Source organism: Sinohyriopsis cumingii, chromosome 3, assembly GCF_028554795.1.
Source record: "Sinohyriopsis cumingii isolate HCF-2022 chromosome 3, ASM2855479v2, whole genome shotgun sequence".
Lineage (NCBI taxonomy): Eukaryota > Metazoa > Mollusca > Bivalvia > Unionida > Unionidae > Sinohyriopsis > Sinohyriopsis cumingii.
This window is the reverse complement of record NC_142963.1, coordinates 41,275,453-41,293,123: the sequence shown is the minus strand read 5'-3', so window position 1 is coordinate 41,293,123 and position 17,671 is coordinate 41,275,453. Positions and strand designations below refer to the sequence as shown.

Here is a 17,671-nt window from a genome sequence, read left to right as displayed (position 1 = left end):
ACTTGTCATGACCCTATGCAAATTCACATAGGCTTCGTTCAACTTGGCTAATCTTGAGCACGTCTTCGTAGGAAGATGAGTCGACAATGGATGGGCAGACTGGAGATTGTCCCGTTTTTATTTTCAAAGCGCTGACGTGAAGGAAATCATTACTACACGGTTTTCGAGTCGAACCGTTCAAATAGTGTTATGGGTGGGATAGAGATAAGGCAAAGAGCATGAATCAGGATACCTATAGTTAAACAAACCACAAAGGCATTTTTTTTTCTTCAAAACACATTTTTATTCCAAATTACTTAACACTAACAAACAACTCTAACATTTTTAACAATAATCCAACAATATAACATCAAACATTTTTCTTCAAATGACAAAGATTTTTTTCAACTCACACATTATTTTGGACAGGGCTGACAACGTTGTGAATGAAATTGTGATTTCCACTGTTGGAAGTCATTAGGCCATTCATGGACACTACATTTCCTAGTTAGAGACAAAAGATAAGCATACTGGTCACAAAACCATCGATCTACTTTCTCATCGTTTCTAGAAGAATGACGATCAAAATAAGTCACTAAATGTTCTAAAGAATAGCCCAGACTACGATGATGCAGAAAATACACACAATATTGTCCACACACCAAGGAATATGTGCTTTGTTATTTCACATTATTGAATCGTGTGGTCTGAGCATTTCTTCTCATAAAGTCCATGATATCGCCTTCCAAAGGGGGCAATCCATACGAATCGAAATATTCGACACATCCTTCTTGAGGAAAGTAGACGGCTACCCAGTGGGTTCCTGGGAGATGACTGTCGTCCGTGTTGATCACATAAGCTTGATGGCCTTGAGGTTTGCGATGAGGGAGTTCATCTTTAGCACAGACGACAGGATTCCAAGAAGCAGTGTACGAACTGTAGTTCAAAAGGTAATAAAGTTCCCAGGTATCCATTTGTGTGTTGTTTTTTTCTTCACAGGTAATAATAAGTCATCAATTCGATCCTGACTTTTTGCTTGAAAATGTCTGAAAAGTAACCGTTTCTTCGCCTTGTCTCCCAACTCTGATCCAAGAGAGCTTCGATGCGATGGATCTCTTGAGTTGTTAATGGAGGACAATAATGTTCACGCAAGTCTTTATACCACTGTTGTAACACGTCTTCTTCCGAGATGAGACTCCAAGCTTCGTCCAGATATTCGTCCAATTTTTCTTCTTGACTCAGCATCAGGCATTTATCGTGTTGAATTTGACTGGGATGATCGTTATGACATCCATAGCAATCTTTCTTGATCAATTCCTTAATTTTTTTCTGTCAAGACTATAGCATAACAGGAAACTAAATGTGATTCTTGTTCTGGCCATCTAGACTTCATCATGATGACTTCTTCGTCTTTGTCTTGGAGTTCTCCTTCCTCAGGATCTTCACATTCCATGTCCAAAGAATCCCTACTATATAAACATTGATAAAAGTCTTCCATGACTTCTAATGGTGTAGAATGACTTCTCTCAAACTGTTGGTTTATATCGTATTGTCAAACTCAGCATACAGGATGACGTTCACCGTATTATCTGCGCGTAGATTTTCTGCAAACTGAAATTCCACACGCATCTGGCCGGATTTTATAGGGTGAAAATGTCACTCGTCGCTGTCTTGACTTACAATTCGTTAGAGAACCGTTTTCGAAAATGGAGTTTCACTGTAACTTTCCCTTTGGAGAATGGAATATTTTATCCTAGATCTCCTTTTATAGCAATGTTGACAGTGTCTAAATACGACTTACTGACGGGCAAATAGTGAGGATGTACAAATTCACGGTGTACGTGATAGGTGTTTGCACCTTCCTGGTCATTGTTTGTGGTACTATCCACTTTGAAAGGAATGACACGCAGTAACGGCACAGAGGTGTGTCCCACCACGTTCTACTCCACCACATCGGAATACACAAAGATCAAATTAAGTCCTTGGTTCAGTTCTACCGGGTTTCCAAAAGCTCTGTAAAAATCCATATTACTGTTGATCTTGGGGATCAATTTGTTTGCGACCATTTCTGCATGTCCACCCAAAATTTCAAACAAACTACCATTGAACCTGAGGGACAATGTGTCCGTATCTTGAAATTTGATCATGAGACGATGAGCCACTTTATGGTACTCAATCTTCACACTTTTTTTGGCTCTGTTCAGTGCTTTGCCAAAGGCTAAGTTGAACCTGTCCGCAATAGTGTCCACCAAATGTTCACCACTAAAATAATAACCTGAAGGAATTTTCAAGGTGTAGATAATGAAGGCAGGATTGCTGGCTGGTCTTGTGTCCCCTAAAAACCCGATTTTATTGATTTCTTCCTCCAGGTGGGCATTCAGGATTTCCACCTCGAAAGTGTTTTGCTTTTCGGTGATGTTCTTGATTTGTGTTGGGTGAATGATTTCCACTAAAGCCACTTCCCAATGGGCTTCGTGATATAACTGGATGGTCTGAGGTAATTTGACCGTGTAACAGCACAACGTGTTCTTGGGAAACACCTCCATGGAACTGTCACTGGGTAAGGTTAAGTAAAATTGGTTGTTATTGCTCATAATTCCAGAGTTTTGTGGCTCTCCGGGGTGTCACTGGAAGTCAGAGGAGTGTCTCCGCCCAAAATGGGGTTGTTGTTGGAGTGGTGACTGGCACTGACACTGGACACAAGGTTACCGTTGTTCCCGTTCGAGGAGAATTTCAGGGAGGGATTAGGAAGCAGGTAACCGATGCAACTGCTCAATACAATGGTCCACAATTGTTTGTCTCCTTGTTGCAAACTCAAATTGGCAATGGCTGCACCGATGACACAATACACCACGAAGGTTTGGCAGAAAAAGACGATTTGCGTTTTAGGCACACGTTCTCCATACCACACCCACAAGGGTTGTTTTTGTAAATCTTGCAGAGAAGAATTGGGTGAAGGAGTGATCGCAGTAGCTGAATCTGTGTGAAAGGAAATGATGGTCACTTCTTTTTATAGTCGATGACGTGCGAAGCGTCGATCCAAGAATGAAAACTGGGCGGATATCCTTTCCAACGTACTTTGACTTCTTTGACACGTCGTTTGCCCACTTTACGGTTTCTGCGTTTGACAATGCTTTTGATGTCGTACACGTCGTCTTTGTTGGTGACTCGACTTGATTTGAAATAAGTACGTGCGAGCGTTTTGTTGAGTACTTGACATCCACGGCTGTCTTGCTGAGCACCTTTTTCCTCCTTTACCACGCTCGGACAGAAAAATGAATGTGTGGTGAGACAATTCCCACTCATGTTTAAAGCCTTTCAGTCAGGTTGTTAAGGACTAGTTAGTCCTACACCTAAGTGGCTAAATTTAAAAATAGTCTGTGAGTACATAAAAGCCTGGGGGATGAGGCTCTCTTTCCTTCCCCAGGAGTAATTAAAAATCACGCGGTGTGTTATTAAACCAGTGATACATGCTCCATTAGAGCGAAAATCACTTTAATTCAAGTAAGCAAGCAAGCAAGTTCGGGTACCGTCTCTAGCACTCTTGATGACACCAACTGTCTGGGTTATTTTCTTTCTTGCAAGCCCCTATGTTCCACTTCTGTTTGTGATAATAACTTGTGATACTTCACATTTTCTAAAGTGGAAATCTTTACAAGCCGTACAAAATACAAAACTTATATGACTTTGGCTTTTGACACTTGCACAGACTCTTCACTTTATAAGTGTCACGAGAAAATTGTATATCCAATTTTTACCATTTTCAAAAACACGCACACACTTGCAGCTTGACCAGAAATATGTACATCTTGTTTTGTGGATAAGTCACAGACAAGTCCAAGCATATATAGGTGGTTATGAACGTTAGGAATATCCCCTCATTTTTTCAGAAATATCAAAGTTTGTATGTGCATTTTCCCTTTTCCACTCTATATTAGTGCTTAAATTTTTTCCAAAAAAAGAAAAAAGAAACGAAACAATTTTGAACAAAAAACAACTGAATTTTGAATTCAGGTTTCTCTCTGTTTATAATTTTTTTCAAGTTGATAGTGCATGACAGAGTACATTCGCCTACCTTTCCAAAGTGAGAGGCATTTGTTCACATGTCATTGCCTTTGTTAAATTCGGTTTCATTGGTTAGTTATCGTTAATCTTTAATTTTTTTGATGCATTTCTTTTTGATAGAAGATTTAAGGCTTTCTATTGTTGTAACGGTATTTATGTCCTTTAGTCTGTTGATGAAATTATCTATAGCAAAGTGCTTAAGATTTTTTCAGGTTTTTTATTATTTCAAGCCCTACAAAAGGAGACCAAGTTTGTCTTCAAAGACGATTGAAACTCTAAATTACACGGGCGTGAAGGAAAACATCGTTGTGTTTAATCTAATCATGCTTGCCGTATCTCTTTGTATTTTAGAGGTCATATTTCTTCTTAAGTAAATACACGCATCAATAGACAGACAGATTGGGTCATCATCCTTGAGTTTCACTGTACTTTCGGTTCTTTACTTGATACAAACCCCAAATTTATTAGTTTGAAAAAACAAAAAAAGATAACTTGCCCCTCAATACTGTAACACGTCTGTTCTGACTCTACCGATGTGAGTGTGAGTGTTTATGTTAAAATGTTTAAGTGAGATATAAAAAAATGGTCAGCTTGAAAACGCGAACCAATACTGTGACGCTCAGTATTTTGATGTGGTAAGAAGAAATGGTACAACACACACAAAGAGGGCTTGTAAGTTCACATTTCAGTCTGTCTGCACTGTAATAGTAATAACGCAAGAACATAGGGATTATTATACCACACAGTCCTAGAACAAAACAATGCATCACCCATTGTAAGCCATTTCATTGGCTATACTTATTTTCTTACCGCGTTCGCTTCGAATTGACTTGAGTAGCTATTCAGACAGTGACGAGAATGGCCATGCTTTACTGAGTCTATCCTATAGGCGATTTATATAAAAAAAATATTTTTAAAAATTAAACTAATGCACGAACAATCGTACCGTGGGCGATCCCATGGAAATTGTGTCCGTCTTATTGCAAAATACATCAACATTTAATTTAACCGTGCAGATCGCTAGAACAAACCTCTGATAATATACATTTTTAGAAGTGTTGTGTGACACGGATCGCCATTGTCGCTTGGTGTCTGCTTTCTTGTTCGAAAAGAGATCGTTTCGTCTTGACTATACAAATTTAATTTGACAGTTTTACGCACTACTTGAACTCATACATTTACGTTGTAGGTGTAAGTCGTCGTTCTCAGTTTTCTGGAAGTTCGTTTTTGCGTTTCTCAGATGTGATACTATATTTTAGGGACTGAACGAAATTTCTTTTGGCGTGAAGCAGGACTCGTGGTTTTGTGGCATATGTGGAGAACATTGATGAAAGCTCAGTTATGTCGTCTTCGAAATCGCTGACACGGATTTGAGCTAACACTTCAGCTCTTGTGTGAGGCGACACGGCACGTCATTGCCTTTTACTTTATCAATGAAATCGTTTCATCTTATTGCAAAATTACATTTGACTAGGCTTCATACGCAGCAGGTCCCTGTACATAGGGAGAGTGTCTTAGCGTCAGAGTATTCATTCCTCTCAAACGATCAAGAAGATGGAAGAGTCAGCACAGATCGACCTGCTCGTCAAATATTTGCTAAAAGTCATACGAAAGCATAATTCACAGGCGAAAGTGGCAACAAAACTTACTCTTTTGGTCGTTGATTTGATGAGAGCCATACGAAAGTGTGTAAGTGCTGATGAAGTTTGCTATATCTGCAAAGGTAAATGGGTATTTGTCTCCAGAATACCTGCTTCGTCTAAGAAAGAGAGACAAAAGTCAATATGCCTAATATCGCTGTCGGGAGAAAGGACACTGGGATTCAGAGTGCCCTACGAGTAAAGAGAAGAAACAGAAACAAAACGAAACAGAGAAGAGGGATTCAGAAGAAGAAGAAATTGAAGATGATGAAGAACTTGTGCCAGTAAAGACATGGAAATGGAAAAAATTGACAATGTGAGCCGATGCGTTGGCCCTGATGTGAAATTTCACACTACCTTCTATAAGAGAATAGACCAGAAAGAAAACGTAAGTGTCTCTTAGTCTTGACATTCTATAATAAGGATGACGTGTTTTGTTTTTTACTCACACTTTATGAAATTGTGCTCTTTCACCTATCTCTATCCCTCTGGAACATGTTTTAGTTAGAATTGAAATGAAGGGATGTTTTCCTTCACGCACGCTCTTTAAGCATGCAAGTCGGTAAACAATAGTCAGTCTATGCATCCATCATTTTGTGTCTTGATGTTTCCTAAATCACACACTGATGCCATAAAATAACGGGTTAAATGGGTTTTGTAGTGTTGGGAGTGGGGGTGGGGTGTAGGTGTTTGGCAGAGTTGGTCATTGCAGGTGAGGGTTTAGGTGCTTTCAAAAAACTTTTTCTTCTTCACTCTGTGTTGATGGAATATAACGAGTTCTTTTCTTCACTCTCTGTTGATAGTATATATAAAGGGTTATTTCTTCACTCCGTGTGGATAGTGTATAATGGTTTTCTTCTTCTTCCCTCTGTGGTGTGTGTGTGAGTGTGTGTGTGTGTGTGTGTGTGTGTGTGTGTGTGTGTGTTCGCGTACGTCGTGTAGATCGTATATTTAGTTGTTTATTTCCTCTTCCTCCCGAGTGTGGATAGTATATTTGGGGTTTGTATGCGTTAGTGATGGGGTGTGGATAGTATATTTGGGGTTTGTATGAGTTAGCGACGTTGTGTGGATAGTATATTTGGGGTTTGTATGCGTTCGCGTACGTTTGTATGGATAGCATATTTTGGGGTTTGTATGCGTTTGCGTACGTTTGTGTGGATAGTATATTTGGGGTTTGTATGCGTTCGCGTACGGTTGTGTGGATAGTTTTTTTGGGGTTTGTATTATCTCCCTTCTGTGTTGATAGTATATTTGGGGTTTGTTTTTTTTCCTCTTCCCTCTGTGTGTGTGTGTGTGTGTCTGTGTGTGTGTGTGTATTCGCGTACGTTGCGTAATTCGTGTATTTGGTTGTTTTTTTCTTCTTCCTCCCGAGTGTAGTTCGTATATTTGGGGTTTGTCCGCGTTAGCGACGTTGTGTGGATAATATATTTGGGAATTGTATGCGTTCGGGTACGTTTGTATGGAAAGTATATTTGGGGTTTGTATGCGTTCGCGTACGTTTGTGTGGATAGTATATTTGGGGTTTGTATGCGTTCGCGTACGTTTGTGTGGATAGTTTATTTGGGGTTTGTATTATCTCCCTTCTGTGTTGATAGTATATTTTGGGGTTTGTTTTTTTCCTCTTCCCTCTGTGTGTGTGTGTGTGTGTGTGTGTGTGTGTGTGTCTGTGTGTGTGTGTGTATTCGCGTACGTTGCGTAATTCGTATATTTGGTTGTTTTTTTCTTCTTCCTCCCGAGTGTAGTTCGTATATTTGGGGTTTGTCCGCGTTAGCGACGTTGTGTGCATAATATATTTGGGAATTGTATGCGTTCGGTACGTTTGTATGGAAAGTATATTAGGGGTTTGTATGCGTTCGCGTACGTTTGTGTGGATAGTATATTTGGGGTTTGTATGCGTTCGCGTACGTTTGTGTGGATAGTTTATTTGGGGTTTGTATTATCTCCCTTCTGTGTTGATAGTATATTTGGGGTTTGTTTTTTTCCTCTTCCCTCTGTGTGTGTGTGTGTGTGTGTGTGTGTGTGTGTGTGTGTCTGTGTGTGTGTGTGTGTGTGTGTATTCGCGTACGTTGCGTAATTCGTATATTTGGTTGTTTTTTTCTTCTTCCTCCCGAGTGTAGATCGTATATTTGGGGTTTGTCCGCGTTAGCGACGTTGTGTGCATAATATATTTGGGAACTGTATGCGTTCGGTACGTTTGTATGGAAAGTATATTTGGGGTTTGTATGCGTTCGCGTACGTTTGTGTAGATAGTATATTTGGGGTTTGTATGCGTTCGCGTACGTTTGTGTGGATAGTTTATTTGGGGTTTGTATTATCTCCCTTCTGTGTTGATAGTATATTTGGGGTTTGTTTTCTTCCTCTTCCCTCTGTGTGTGTGTGTCTGTGTGTGTGTGTGTGTGTGTGTGTGTGTGTGTGTATTCGCGTACGTTGCGTAATTCGTATATTTGGTTGTTTTTTTCTTCTTCCTCCCGAGTGTAGATCGTATATTTGGGGTTTGTCCGCGTTAGCGACGTTGTGTGCATAATATATTTGGGAACTGTATGCGTTCGGTACGTTTGTATGGAAAGTATATTAGGGGTTTGTATGCGTTCGCGTACGTTTGTGTGGATAGTATATTTGGGGTTTGTATGCGTTCGCGTACGTTTGTGTGGATAGTTTATTTGGGGTTTGTATTATCTCCCTTCTGTGTTGATAGTATATTTGGGGTTTGTTTTTTTTCCTCTTCCCTCTGTGTGTGTCTGTGTGTGTGTGTCTGTGTGTGTGTGTGTGTGTGTGTGTATTCGCGTACGTTGCGTAATTCGTATATTTGGTTGTTTTTTTCTTCTTCCTCCCGAGTGTAGATCGTATATTTGGGGTTTGTCCGCGTTAGCGACGTTGTGTGCATAATATATTTGGGAACTGTATGCGTTCGGTACGTTTGTATGGAAAGTATATTTGGGGTTTGTATGCGTTCGCGTACGTTTGTGTGGATAGTTTATTTGGGGTTTGTATTATCTCCCTTCTGTGTTGATAGTATATTTGGGGTTAGTTTTTTTTCCTCTTCCCTCTGTGTGTGTCTGTGTGTGTGTGTGTGTGTGTGTGTGTGTGTGTGTGTATTCGCGTACGTTGCGTAATTCGTATATTTGGTTGTTTTTTTCTTCTTCCTCCCGAGTGTAGATCGTATATTTGGGGTTTGTCCGCGTTAGCGACGTTGTGTGCATAATATATTTGGGAACTGTATGCGTTCGGTACGTTTGTATGGAAAGTATATTTGGGTTTGTATGCGTTTGCGTACGTTTGTGGGGATAGTATATATGGGGTTTGTATGCGTTCGCGTACGTTTGTGTGGATAGCTTATTTGGGGTTGTATTATCTCCCTTCTGTGTTGATAGTATATTTTGGGTTTGTTTTTTTCCTCTTCCCTCTGTGTGTGTGTGTGTGTGTGTGTGCGTATGTCTGCGCGCGTACGTTGTGTGTGTGTGTGTGTGTGTGTGTATTGGTCTCTGTTTGTCCCTATAAAACTCACTTTATCCCTATCAGATACACTCTACCTACCTACCTGCAGTAGCGTGTATTCAGGTCAGCCACTTGCAACACTGTTGACATTTATCCCCTAGTGTTCAGTACAGTGACGTCACTGACGCTGGAAATTTCGAGTCTATAAATATGGACTTGGGGATTTCCACAGGTTGTAGCTATACATATGTACTAGAGTTCATAAACAAGAACGTCACTCAAGCTGAGGCTATAAAAAGATAGTGGGGTTTTCCAAAGGAATAACCCACAAGTTGTAGTATAAATAGATAGTGGGATTTCATAGGAATTTTAGCTGATTATAGCTATAAATAGATGCATGGGTGTTTATCCACGATCGTCACACAAGTTGATATTGTAAGTAGTTACTAATTTTATCCATTTTAGTCTAAACCATTGTAACTTAATTTTCGGGGATATGTTTATTTTCCTTTAAATTCTGGGACAATTTCGTCATTTTAGCGTTACTTTTAGTCACATCCAATTGGTCGTTGAGCATTTCCTTGATTATAGCTATTTATAGCATCATTACAATTATGCAAATTTTTGAACACCCCAGCAAGAGTTCAGGTCTTGGTAATGCTTTATATATAAATCTCACGCTTGTACTAGTGTCTGTATGTTTCTGTCTCTGTTGTGTTTGACCCTCTACCATCATTGTCCCTAGACAATCCCACCATGCTCAATTCCCCTTGATGCTATACAGACCCACCATGTTCAATTTCCATATGTTAAATTGCCCTAGTCCCTAGACAGACCCACACTCTATTCCCATGTTCAATTCCCCTTGTCCCTAGAGTGACCCAGCAATTTTTCCCATGTTCAATTTCCCTTGACGCTATACAGTCCCACCCTGTTTAAATTCCCTTGACGCTATACAGTCCCATATTCCCATGTTCAATTCCTCTTGAGGCTAAACAATCCCACGATTTTTCTCCATGTTAAATTTCCATTGAGGCTAAACCGTCCCCGGGGGGGGGGGGGGTCTGTAATGCTAATTCCCATTGAGGCTAAATCGTCCCCCTTCACTACTTGCAATAGTGTTGTGACATCCTGATATATCATGGTGCAATAGTGTTGTGACATCCTGATATATCATGGTGCAATAGTGTTGTGACATCCTGATATATCATGGTGGAATAGTGTTGTGACATCCTAATATATCATGGTGCAATAGTGTTGTGACATCCTGATATATCATGGTGCAGTAGTGTTGTGACATCTTGATATATCATGGTTGAATAGTTTTGTGACATCCTGATATATCATGGTGCAATAGTGTTGTGACATCCTAATATATCATGGTGCAATAGCCTTGTGACATCTTGATATATCATGGTGCAATAGTGTTGTGACATCTTGATATATCATGGTTCAATAGTGTTGTGACATCCTGATATATCATGGTGCCATACTGTTGTGACATCCTGACATATCATGGTGCAATAGTGTTGTGACATCCTGGTGCAATAGTCTGTAATTCTATAAAATAACCCTGATGTATCCTGAACTTTTGATCAAGATATTTCACCTGTAGGTATCAAGTTTTCAAGATACCTAACATTCCCTCAATCAATTGTGTTCTTCTAATGATTTCTTACTGGATTTTGTTTTTTCTCTGCAAGTGCCCTGAGTTCATAGTTATGTGAGAGCTTGTACAGAGTTTTAGCTGATATTTGTTACATAACATTTTTTCTTACTGTTCCCATCTTAAGTGTTTCAAGTTCTGTTATCCCAATCTGTCATTAATATATCTAGGTTTGTAAAAAACATCACTTTGTTTGAAAGGCATACATGTTATTAAAGAATAAATGCAATACAAGTAGGCTAAACATTGCACAGAAGAAACAGAGTTTAGTAATATGCATCAATAAAATTCATTAAGCATTTTTACTCATATACTGAATCCCTTCCATGTAACGTGTATATTATATTGTAATTTCCAGTAATTTCAATTTGACTGATACTTAATACTATTACAAGATTATACTAAATTTTTGGAATGTGGTAAATTATCAAAAGTTTTAATAATGATGTTAATAATAAAATAAAGGACTTAAGTAAAGTAAATGTGTTTAGTTTTATTTTCTATATTTTAACATTCCAAACAATATCAATGATTTAAAAATAATTATTTTTTACCAGAAAAAAATGGATATGTTTATAGAATTCCAATTTTCTTAATCTTATCTTTTTCTCATTTTTCATTTTATTGGACATTTTACCTCTCCATGTTTGTTTTTGTAACTGAAAGTGTTGATGCTATTATTATCATTATTATTATTGTTATTATTATTATTATTATTATTAATTGGTAATGGATAACAATAGCAGTTATTTCCCTTACTGACAGCCTGATTTACTGGAATTGAAATGTGCACATGACTTACTTACACAAAGAACTTTTGCAGCCAAGTTTTCAAACTGACTCAAATTTGGCATCTGAACAGTCACTAATTTGCTAGTTAAATTAGGAAGATCTAATGCACGCAAAACCTGTACATGTGCAGCAACTAATCATGCAACCAGTAAAAAACTTCTGCAAATGAAGGTCATGGAGTTTTCATGCTGATGAGTAAAACAGATTATGTTGCATTTTGCAGACAATCAGCAGGCACTATATATTTTTCCCTCATCTCCATTTTAAACATCAGATGAGATAATGTTAATTTTGTTTATCAGTCATTGAGTTGACCTTTTGTACATCAATATTATCTACTGCTGCACCTGCCAAACTGCAGTTATCAAAACCATTCATGTTGTCAGTGTATTATGGGAAGAAGAGATAAGCTTTTATCACTTTCCCATTTTTTTTTTTCGATTTTTTTTCCATAAATATAGGAATTCAGCAAATTTACTCTCATACTGGCATTTTCCTATCCTATGAAGAGAAAAATGTGGCATTCTAAACAAAACATGTGTATAAGAGCAATATTGTATGCATCAGCTTATAGCAAATTAGGTTTTTTATTTTTTGTGAGGGAGACCTGGGACTTTTTCACAGAAAATTTGCAGTCTCACCAAAAGCTTGAAAAGAAATATTTATTTGATTTGCATTGCAAATGAACTAATTATATTCATTATATAATTTGAGGAAAAAAAAGTATTTTTGGTTACAAGAAAAAAAATATCTAGGTTTTAAAAAAATTCATGCCCACCTCCCCTGCCCCCCGCCCCCCAATGTAATGGTCAGTCTATAATTATTCCTACAGAAGTAAATAAGTTATATCAAGTTCAAAATGGCCTTTGTGCAGTGAACTTTACCTAAAGCCATGTTCAGACATCTTGGACACATAGTTTTCTTCAAATTTTTATAGTTTTAGTTTACTTTTTCCCCGGTCTGAAGTGAATAATTTCGTTACTTTTGTTTGACAGATGTGATGTCATAGTTCTTCCAGAATAAAAGGCAAAACAAAAATTTAGGATCATGTTAAAAAAGGATGGGCAAGAACAGCAGTTAGGTATGTTTCTAAGAATGTGAAATGATTTTGGATTGGTGAACATAAAAAATAATCAAATGCTTATGTTGTTTTGCCAAACATGATTATAATCAAATTTGTGTCCATGTTACATATGCCAAACATGATTATAATTAAATCTGTGTCCATGTTACATATTGCCAAACATGATTATAATCAAATTTGTGTCCATGTTACATATTGCCAAACATGATTATAATCAAATTTGTGTCCATGTTGCATATTGCCAAACATGATTATAATCAAATTTGTGTCCATGTTACATATTGCCAAACATGATTATAATCAAATTTGTGTCCATGTTACATATTGCCAAACATGATTATAATCAAATTTGTGTCCATGTTACATATTGCCAAACACGATATTAATCAAATTTGTGTTCATGTTACAGATTGCCAAACATGATTATAATCAAATTTGTGTCCATGTTACATAGTATGTGTGCTGCAGTATATTTTCAGTGGATGGTACCTGCATCATAGAAAAAGCAGAAGGATGTTAGATTTTTTTGAGGGTTTTTATTGCACTTTAAATGGCTAACATTCTTCTATTTCATCTAAAAATGTACCAGTTTAATAGATAGGGGTGGGACAGGGGAGCAGCCTGCTGGACAGCATCCACCCTGCCCCCATCTTGTGCATTGGCTTGGATTTCTGGCATCTTTCCTTAGTGATTCATTTCATGTGATCCAAATCATGTACCCACCAAGTCTTTATTATTTGCTTTATGTGCAACTATATTTTAAGGAAAACTGTTGATTTTTTCAAAAAACTGAATATGCTAAATTAAATATATTTTGTATCTGAAGTGCTATTTATAAAACAAACTGATCAGCACATCAGCACATCACAGTATTCTGTTGCAAGGTTTCATTTTAAAACTAAATTTCACATGTTACATATAAATTAATGTAAACTAATATTTTGCACAACTATAAGAAAGAATGTTCAACTTTGATAAAAACTGTTTCAAACAAGTATGATAAATACTGATTCAAATTTGTATTTATTTCCTCCACTTCAGTTCCTTCTGTTTATTCAGAGATTTCAAAGTCCTCAGTAAAAATGCATGAATAATAGCAAGTGAAGCTTCAGCATGTGCAATGAGTTCTTCAGAAAACATGTATATGTAAAATGAGGGAATGATAATTCTAAATAACATTGCCAGAATAGTTGCCACAAATGGCTTTTTGGCAAACTTTCTGACTAATCAATACCCAGAAAGCTTGCCATAACAATTTCTGGCAAACTTTCTGACTAATCAATAACCAGAAAGCTTGCCATAATTTCTGGCAAAATTTCTGACTAATCAATAACCAGAAAACGTGCCATAACAATTTCTGGCAAACTTTCTGACTAATCAATAACCAGAAAACTTGCTATAACAATTTCTGGCAAACTTTCTGACTAATCAATAACCAGAAAGCTTGCCATAACAATTTCTGGCATTTAAAACTTTCTGGCTATTATATATCAGTAGCCAGAAAGTTTGGCACAAATCTTCTAGCTAACAATAAGGCAATGTTATCTGGAACTCTCATTTGCATATGAAAGTTAATTATCTATAAAAATGCTGCAAACTTTTTGGCTTTTCAACCAGAAGAGTTAGCCAATAACCTACATTTTCATAATGGTATATAAGTTTATCTATATCCACAAACATTGTTAAAAGTATGTTTGTCTCCCACTTTTTAAGAAAATCCAATTATCAATTTCACTCAGGAAAAATGTAAAAGGACTGTGTTCTACACAAGATAATTATGTGAGAAAAGAAACTTCTGGACTATGTGTTTTATTTTAACAAGTACTAAGGTTATTAAGGTTATTTATACTTAAAAATGAACTCCTAAGCAAGCCAAAGAATGATCTGGTTTACCTTTGTAGTAACTATGGCTCGGGGACTAGCTGCAGTTAGTTTCCAAATATAATCTCTGCTTCCCAGGTAAACATTCTGACCAGCAACATTGTAAGTAAAAGGCTGTAGGAAATGAGTTGAGTCAGTAACAGTAATTTCCAAAACAAGAGGGGCACCATCAGAAACTGAAATAGTCCAATATATTATGTGACAATAAATGCAACTTAGAAGAAAACAAATTGATGTTAGAGGTTAAAGCTTATCACAGTGCATTTTGTACATTAGAAACTACTCTAAACTAGCATGAATCTTGACCTATACACTCTTGTATGGTGAAATAAGCATAAATAATGTGTTCATTATTAGATAGGATGAATGGTTTTGGAAATAATCATGGATGGTAAAATGGCACATGCATTTCAAATCTAATAGGTTTAGGATCTACAGGCTATCTCAGTCCCAATACAAGTATCATAAGTCCAGTAAAATAAAAAGTCACTGGGACCTAGGGGCTCTGAGTCTCAGTCCTGACTTCATAATTCCAGTAAAAAAAACAAAAAACACTGTTGCAGTAATCTCATATTCTGACCAACATTCTACATCAATATGTTCACATATCTGTCATGCATTTTGGCAATTTATGTTGCTTTGTTTACTGTTCTTGTAAACTTTTTAAATTTTACTAAGTATTGTTTTTGTGTAATATTACTTAATTTTAAGCTTCTTTTTCTGCTAAATGATTCTAAGCTCATGTCAAGATATCAGACACCCAAATGCTTTATAGGAATTTCCTATGAATGAAAGCATGTAATTGAATCTAATGCAAAACTCACAAACTGACCAATAAGGACCATGGTAACATTCATCAATCAAAACCTAATACCTAAAAGAAACACAATAAGGGATTGAAGACATGTAACTGATGCAGTAAGTATTTTTAAATGCACCCTTATGTAAATTTAACATGAAAACATTGTGATGGTGCAGATAAAAGTGATTTCTGGGAACTATTTCCTCACAAATCAAGAGTTATTTGCAGACATGTTTTTTTTTTGGCTGATTCAATACTACATACAGTGTAAATGTTCTGTTTCAACTGGTCTCTTATAATCCTGTATTTTTCCAACAACTGCATTTATTGGAATAAATTGTAGGAATTGTTATATTATGGCATAAATAAGGAATTTAAACTTTCATGCATCTATTATATTTTTTTTAATTTTGGGGGATTACACTACTAAAGTGACAAATATTTCACAAATGATTCCTCCACATCCGTCAATTTATAATGGACCATTCCTTGGTAAGAAATTACAATCTACAATGGACCCTGCCTCAGTGAGAAATTACTGTATTAATAACATTTTGGCAAATATGAAGTAAAAATTTACATTACTTATATTCTGAATGTACAAAAGTTTCAAAAATAATATGTTAAAATATTGTGATTTGTTTTACTTACTACTGGAATAAGATGCTGTGAATCCCTGTTTAGCAAAAGCCGAATCTGTGGAGAACTGAATAATCATATAGTTATTAGGACTCAAGTATTTGGCTTTAGTTATGTCCACTGACCCAGACAGAGATGCCACCTCAACTGATGTTGACTCGGTTCTTCCACCAACAAAGATCTTCACAATATCAGATCTAGCCTCAGTTTCAAAATGTGTGAACTAAAATTTATAGAGAGATTAAATATTACTTGATGCTTTCAGATAAAAAAATTAGAAAGAAGTTCAATAAAATTCCATGCTTCAAATTTTAAGACAATTTTAAAAACATATGGTGATGCTAAACAAAATATGGTGAGGTCTATCCTCATGAAAAAAATCCTGATTATATGGTATTTATGCAAAGAGAAAAAAAATAAAACAACAAAATGTTTAAGTTCACTTCAACATTGGAAATAATTTTACCATGGGTAAATTTCTGACTTTCATCTCCAATGAATATGTCTGTGCTATGCTGAAAGACTAAATTCACAAAATAACAAACTATATATGAAAATGGGTAGAATGTTAGGCAAGGTGCTATCATATTTGTGTTGTTGAGTTACAAAAGCCATGGTGTCAAATTTACAATTCCTACATGAAACTGATAGAACTCTGCATTAGCAAACAAAGAAACAAAGCTGTTTCATTTAAAATTATATAGGACTGATAATTTCTCAAATACTTACATCCAAGAAAATGTTGGTCCCCAGTGGACCTTCTATGTTCCATGAGCAGAACTGAGCATTGGTGTAATTATTAGGATAGCCCACTGAACTGATGGTACCTGAGGAAGCCTTTAGAAGATATCGACAAATGTTGGCTATAATTGAAAAAAAAATTTTTTTTATTAATATCTGGATATGAATAATTTTAAAAATGAACATTTAAAAAATCATGACCAATGCACATTTGCTACATTGTAAAATATACCTTTATCAATTCCTGTGCAACATATGTTTGATGCCTGATACAACCAACAAATAACAACAATAATTCATTTTCAATAATTGTCAGTGCCATGACACCAGCCTCCTACTATCCTCTGAGTTAGCTCCAATTCTAAATATAAAAACCTTTGTTTTTAACACAACAGCAACTAAAAATCTGGAATCTAAATGATTTATGAAACTTTCACACTTGATTTGATGGTACGTTTGGGTAACTAGTGGATGTTTTTAACAACATTAATCTTTCTTGATAATCTTTATTAAAATGGCTTTCAAATTTACCTATAGAATTTTCACAACCTTATTATAAATTAAATCTCTAGTTTTAATTTGTTTAAAAATATCTTATATTATTATACCCATAAAATGTACAGTAGATTCAATTTTGTTGTCAGGGTATAAAAAACATGTGAATTGGTGTGCATATTTAATTTTTATTGTATGCTTGACTTCTGTTCATGACTCAGGGATATGGATGAAGATTCTGCATACCTGACTTTTGTCATGATTGTAAGAGGTAAACAAGATGTTTACTAAAATTTTGGATTAAAGGCTAAACTTGTTAATAATTTGATGGAATTTTCCATTAGAACTAACTCACATCTAAATCAAGTGAAATATATATATATATATATATATATATATATATATATATATATATATATATATATATAGGAACAGAAAATAGTTATTTGTTT

At 36.2% G+C, this 17,671-nt stretch overlaps 1 protein-coding gene across 1 annotated transcript in view; it reads right to left on the bottom strand.

Moving 5' to 3' along the window:
• The window catches only part of LOC149802750 (uncharacterized), a 248,263-nt gene that overhangs the window by 191,205 nt on the left and 39,387 nt on the right, over positions 1-17,671 (bottom strand). The window contains exons 7-9 of the mRNA XM_089953826.1: positions 16,713-16,846; positions 15,996-16,206; positions 14,555-14,718 (exon numbers count right to left, since the gene is read on the bottom strand). Coding sequence (XP_089809952.1) covers positions 14,555-14,718; positions 15,996-16,206; positions 16,713-16,846 — 509 coding nt within the window. The remainder of the gene's footprint in view (positions 1-14,554; positions 14,719-15,995; positions 16,207-16,712; positions 16,847-17,671) is intronic.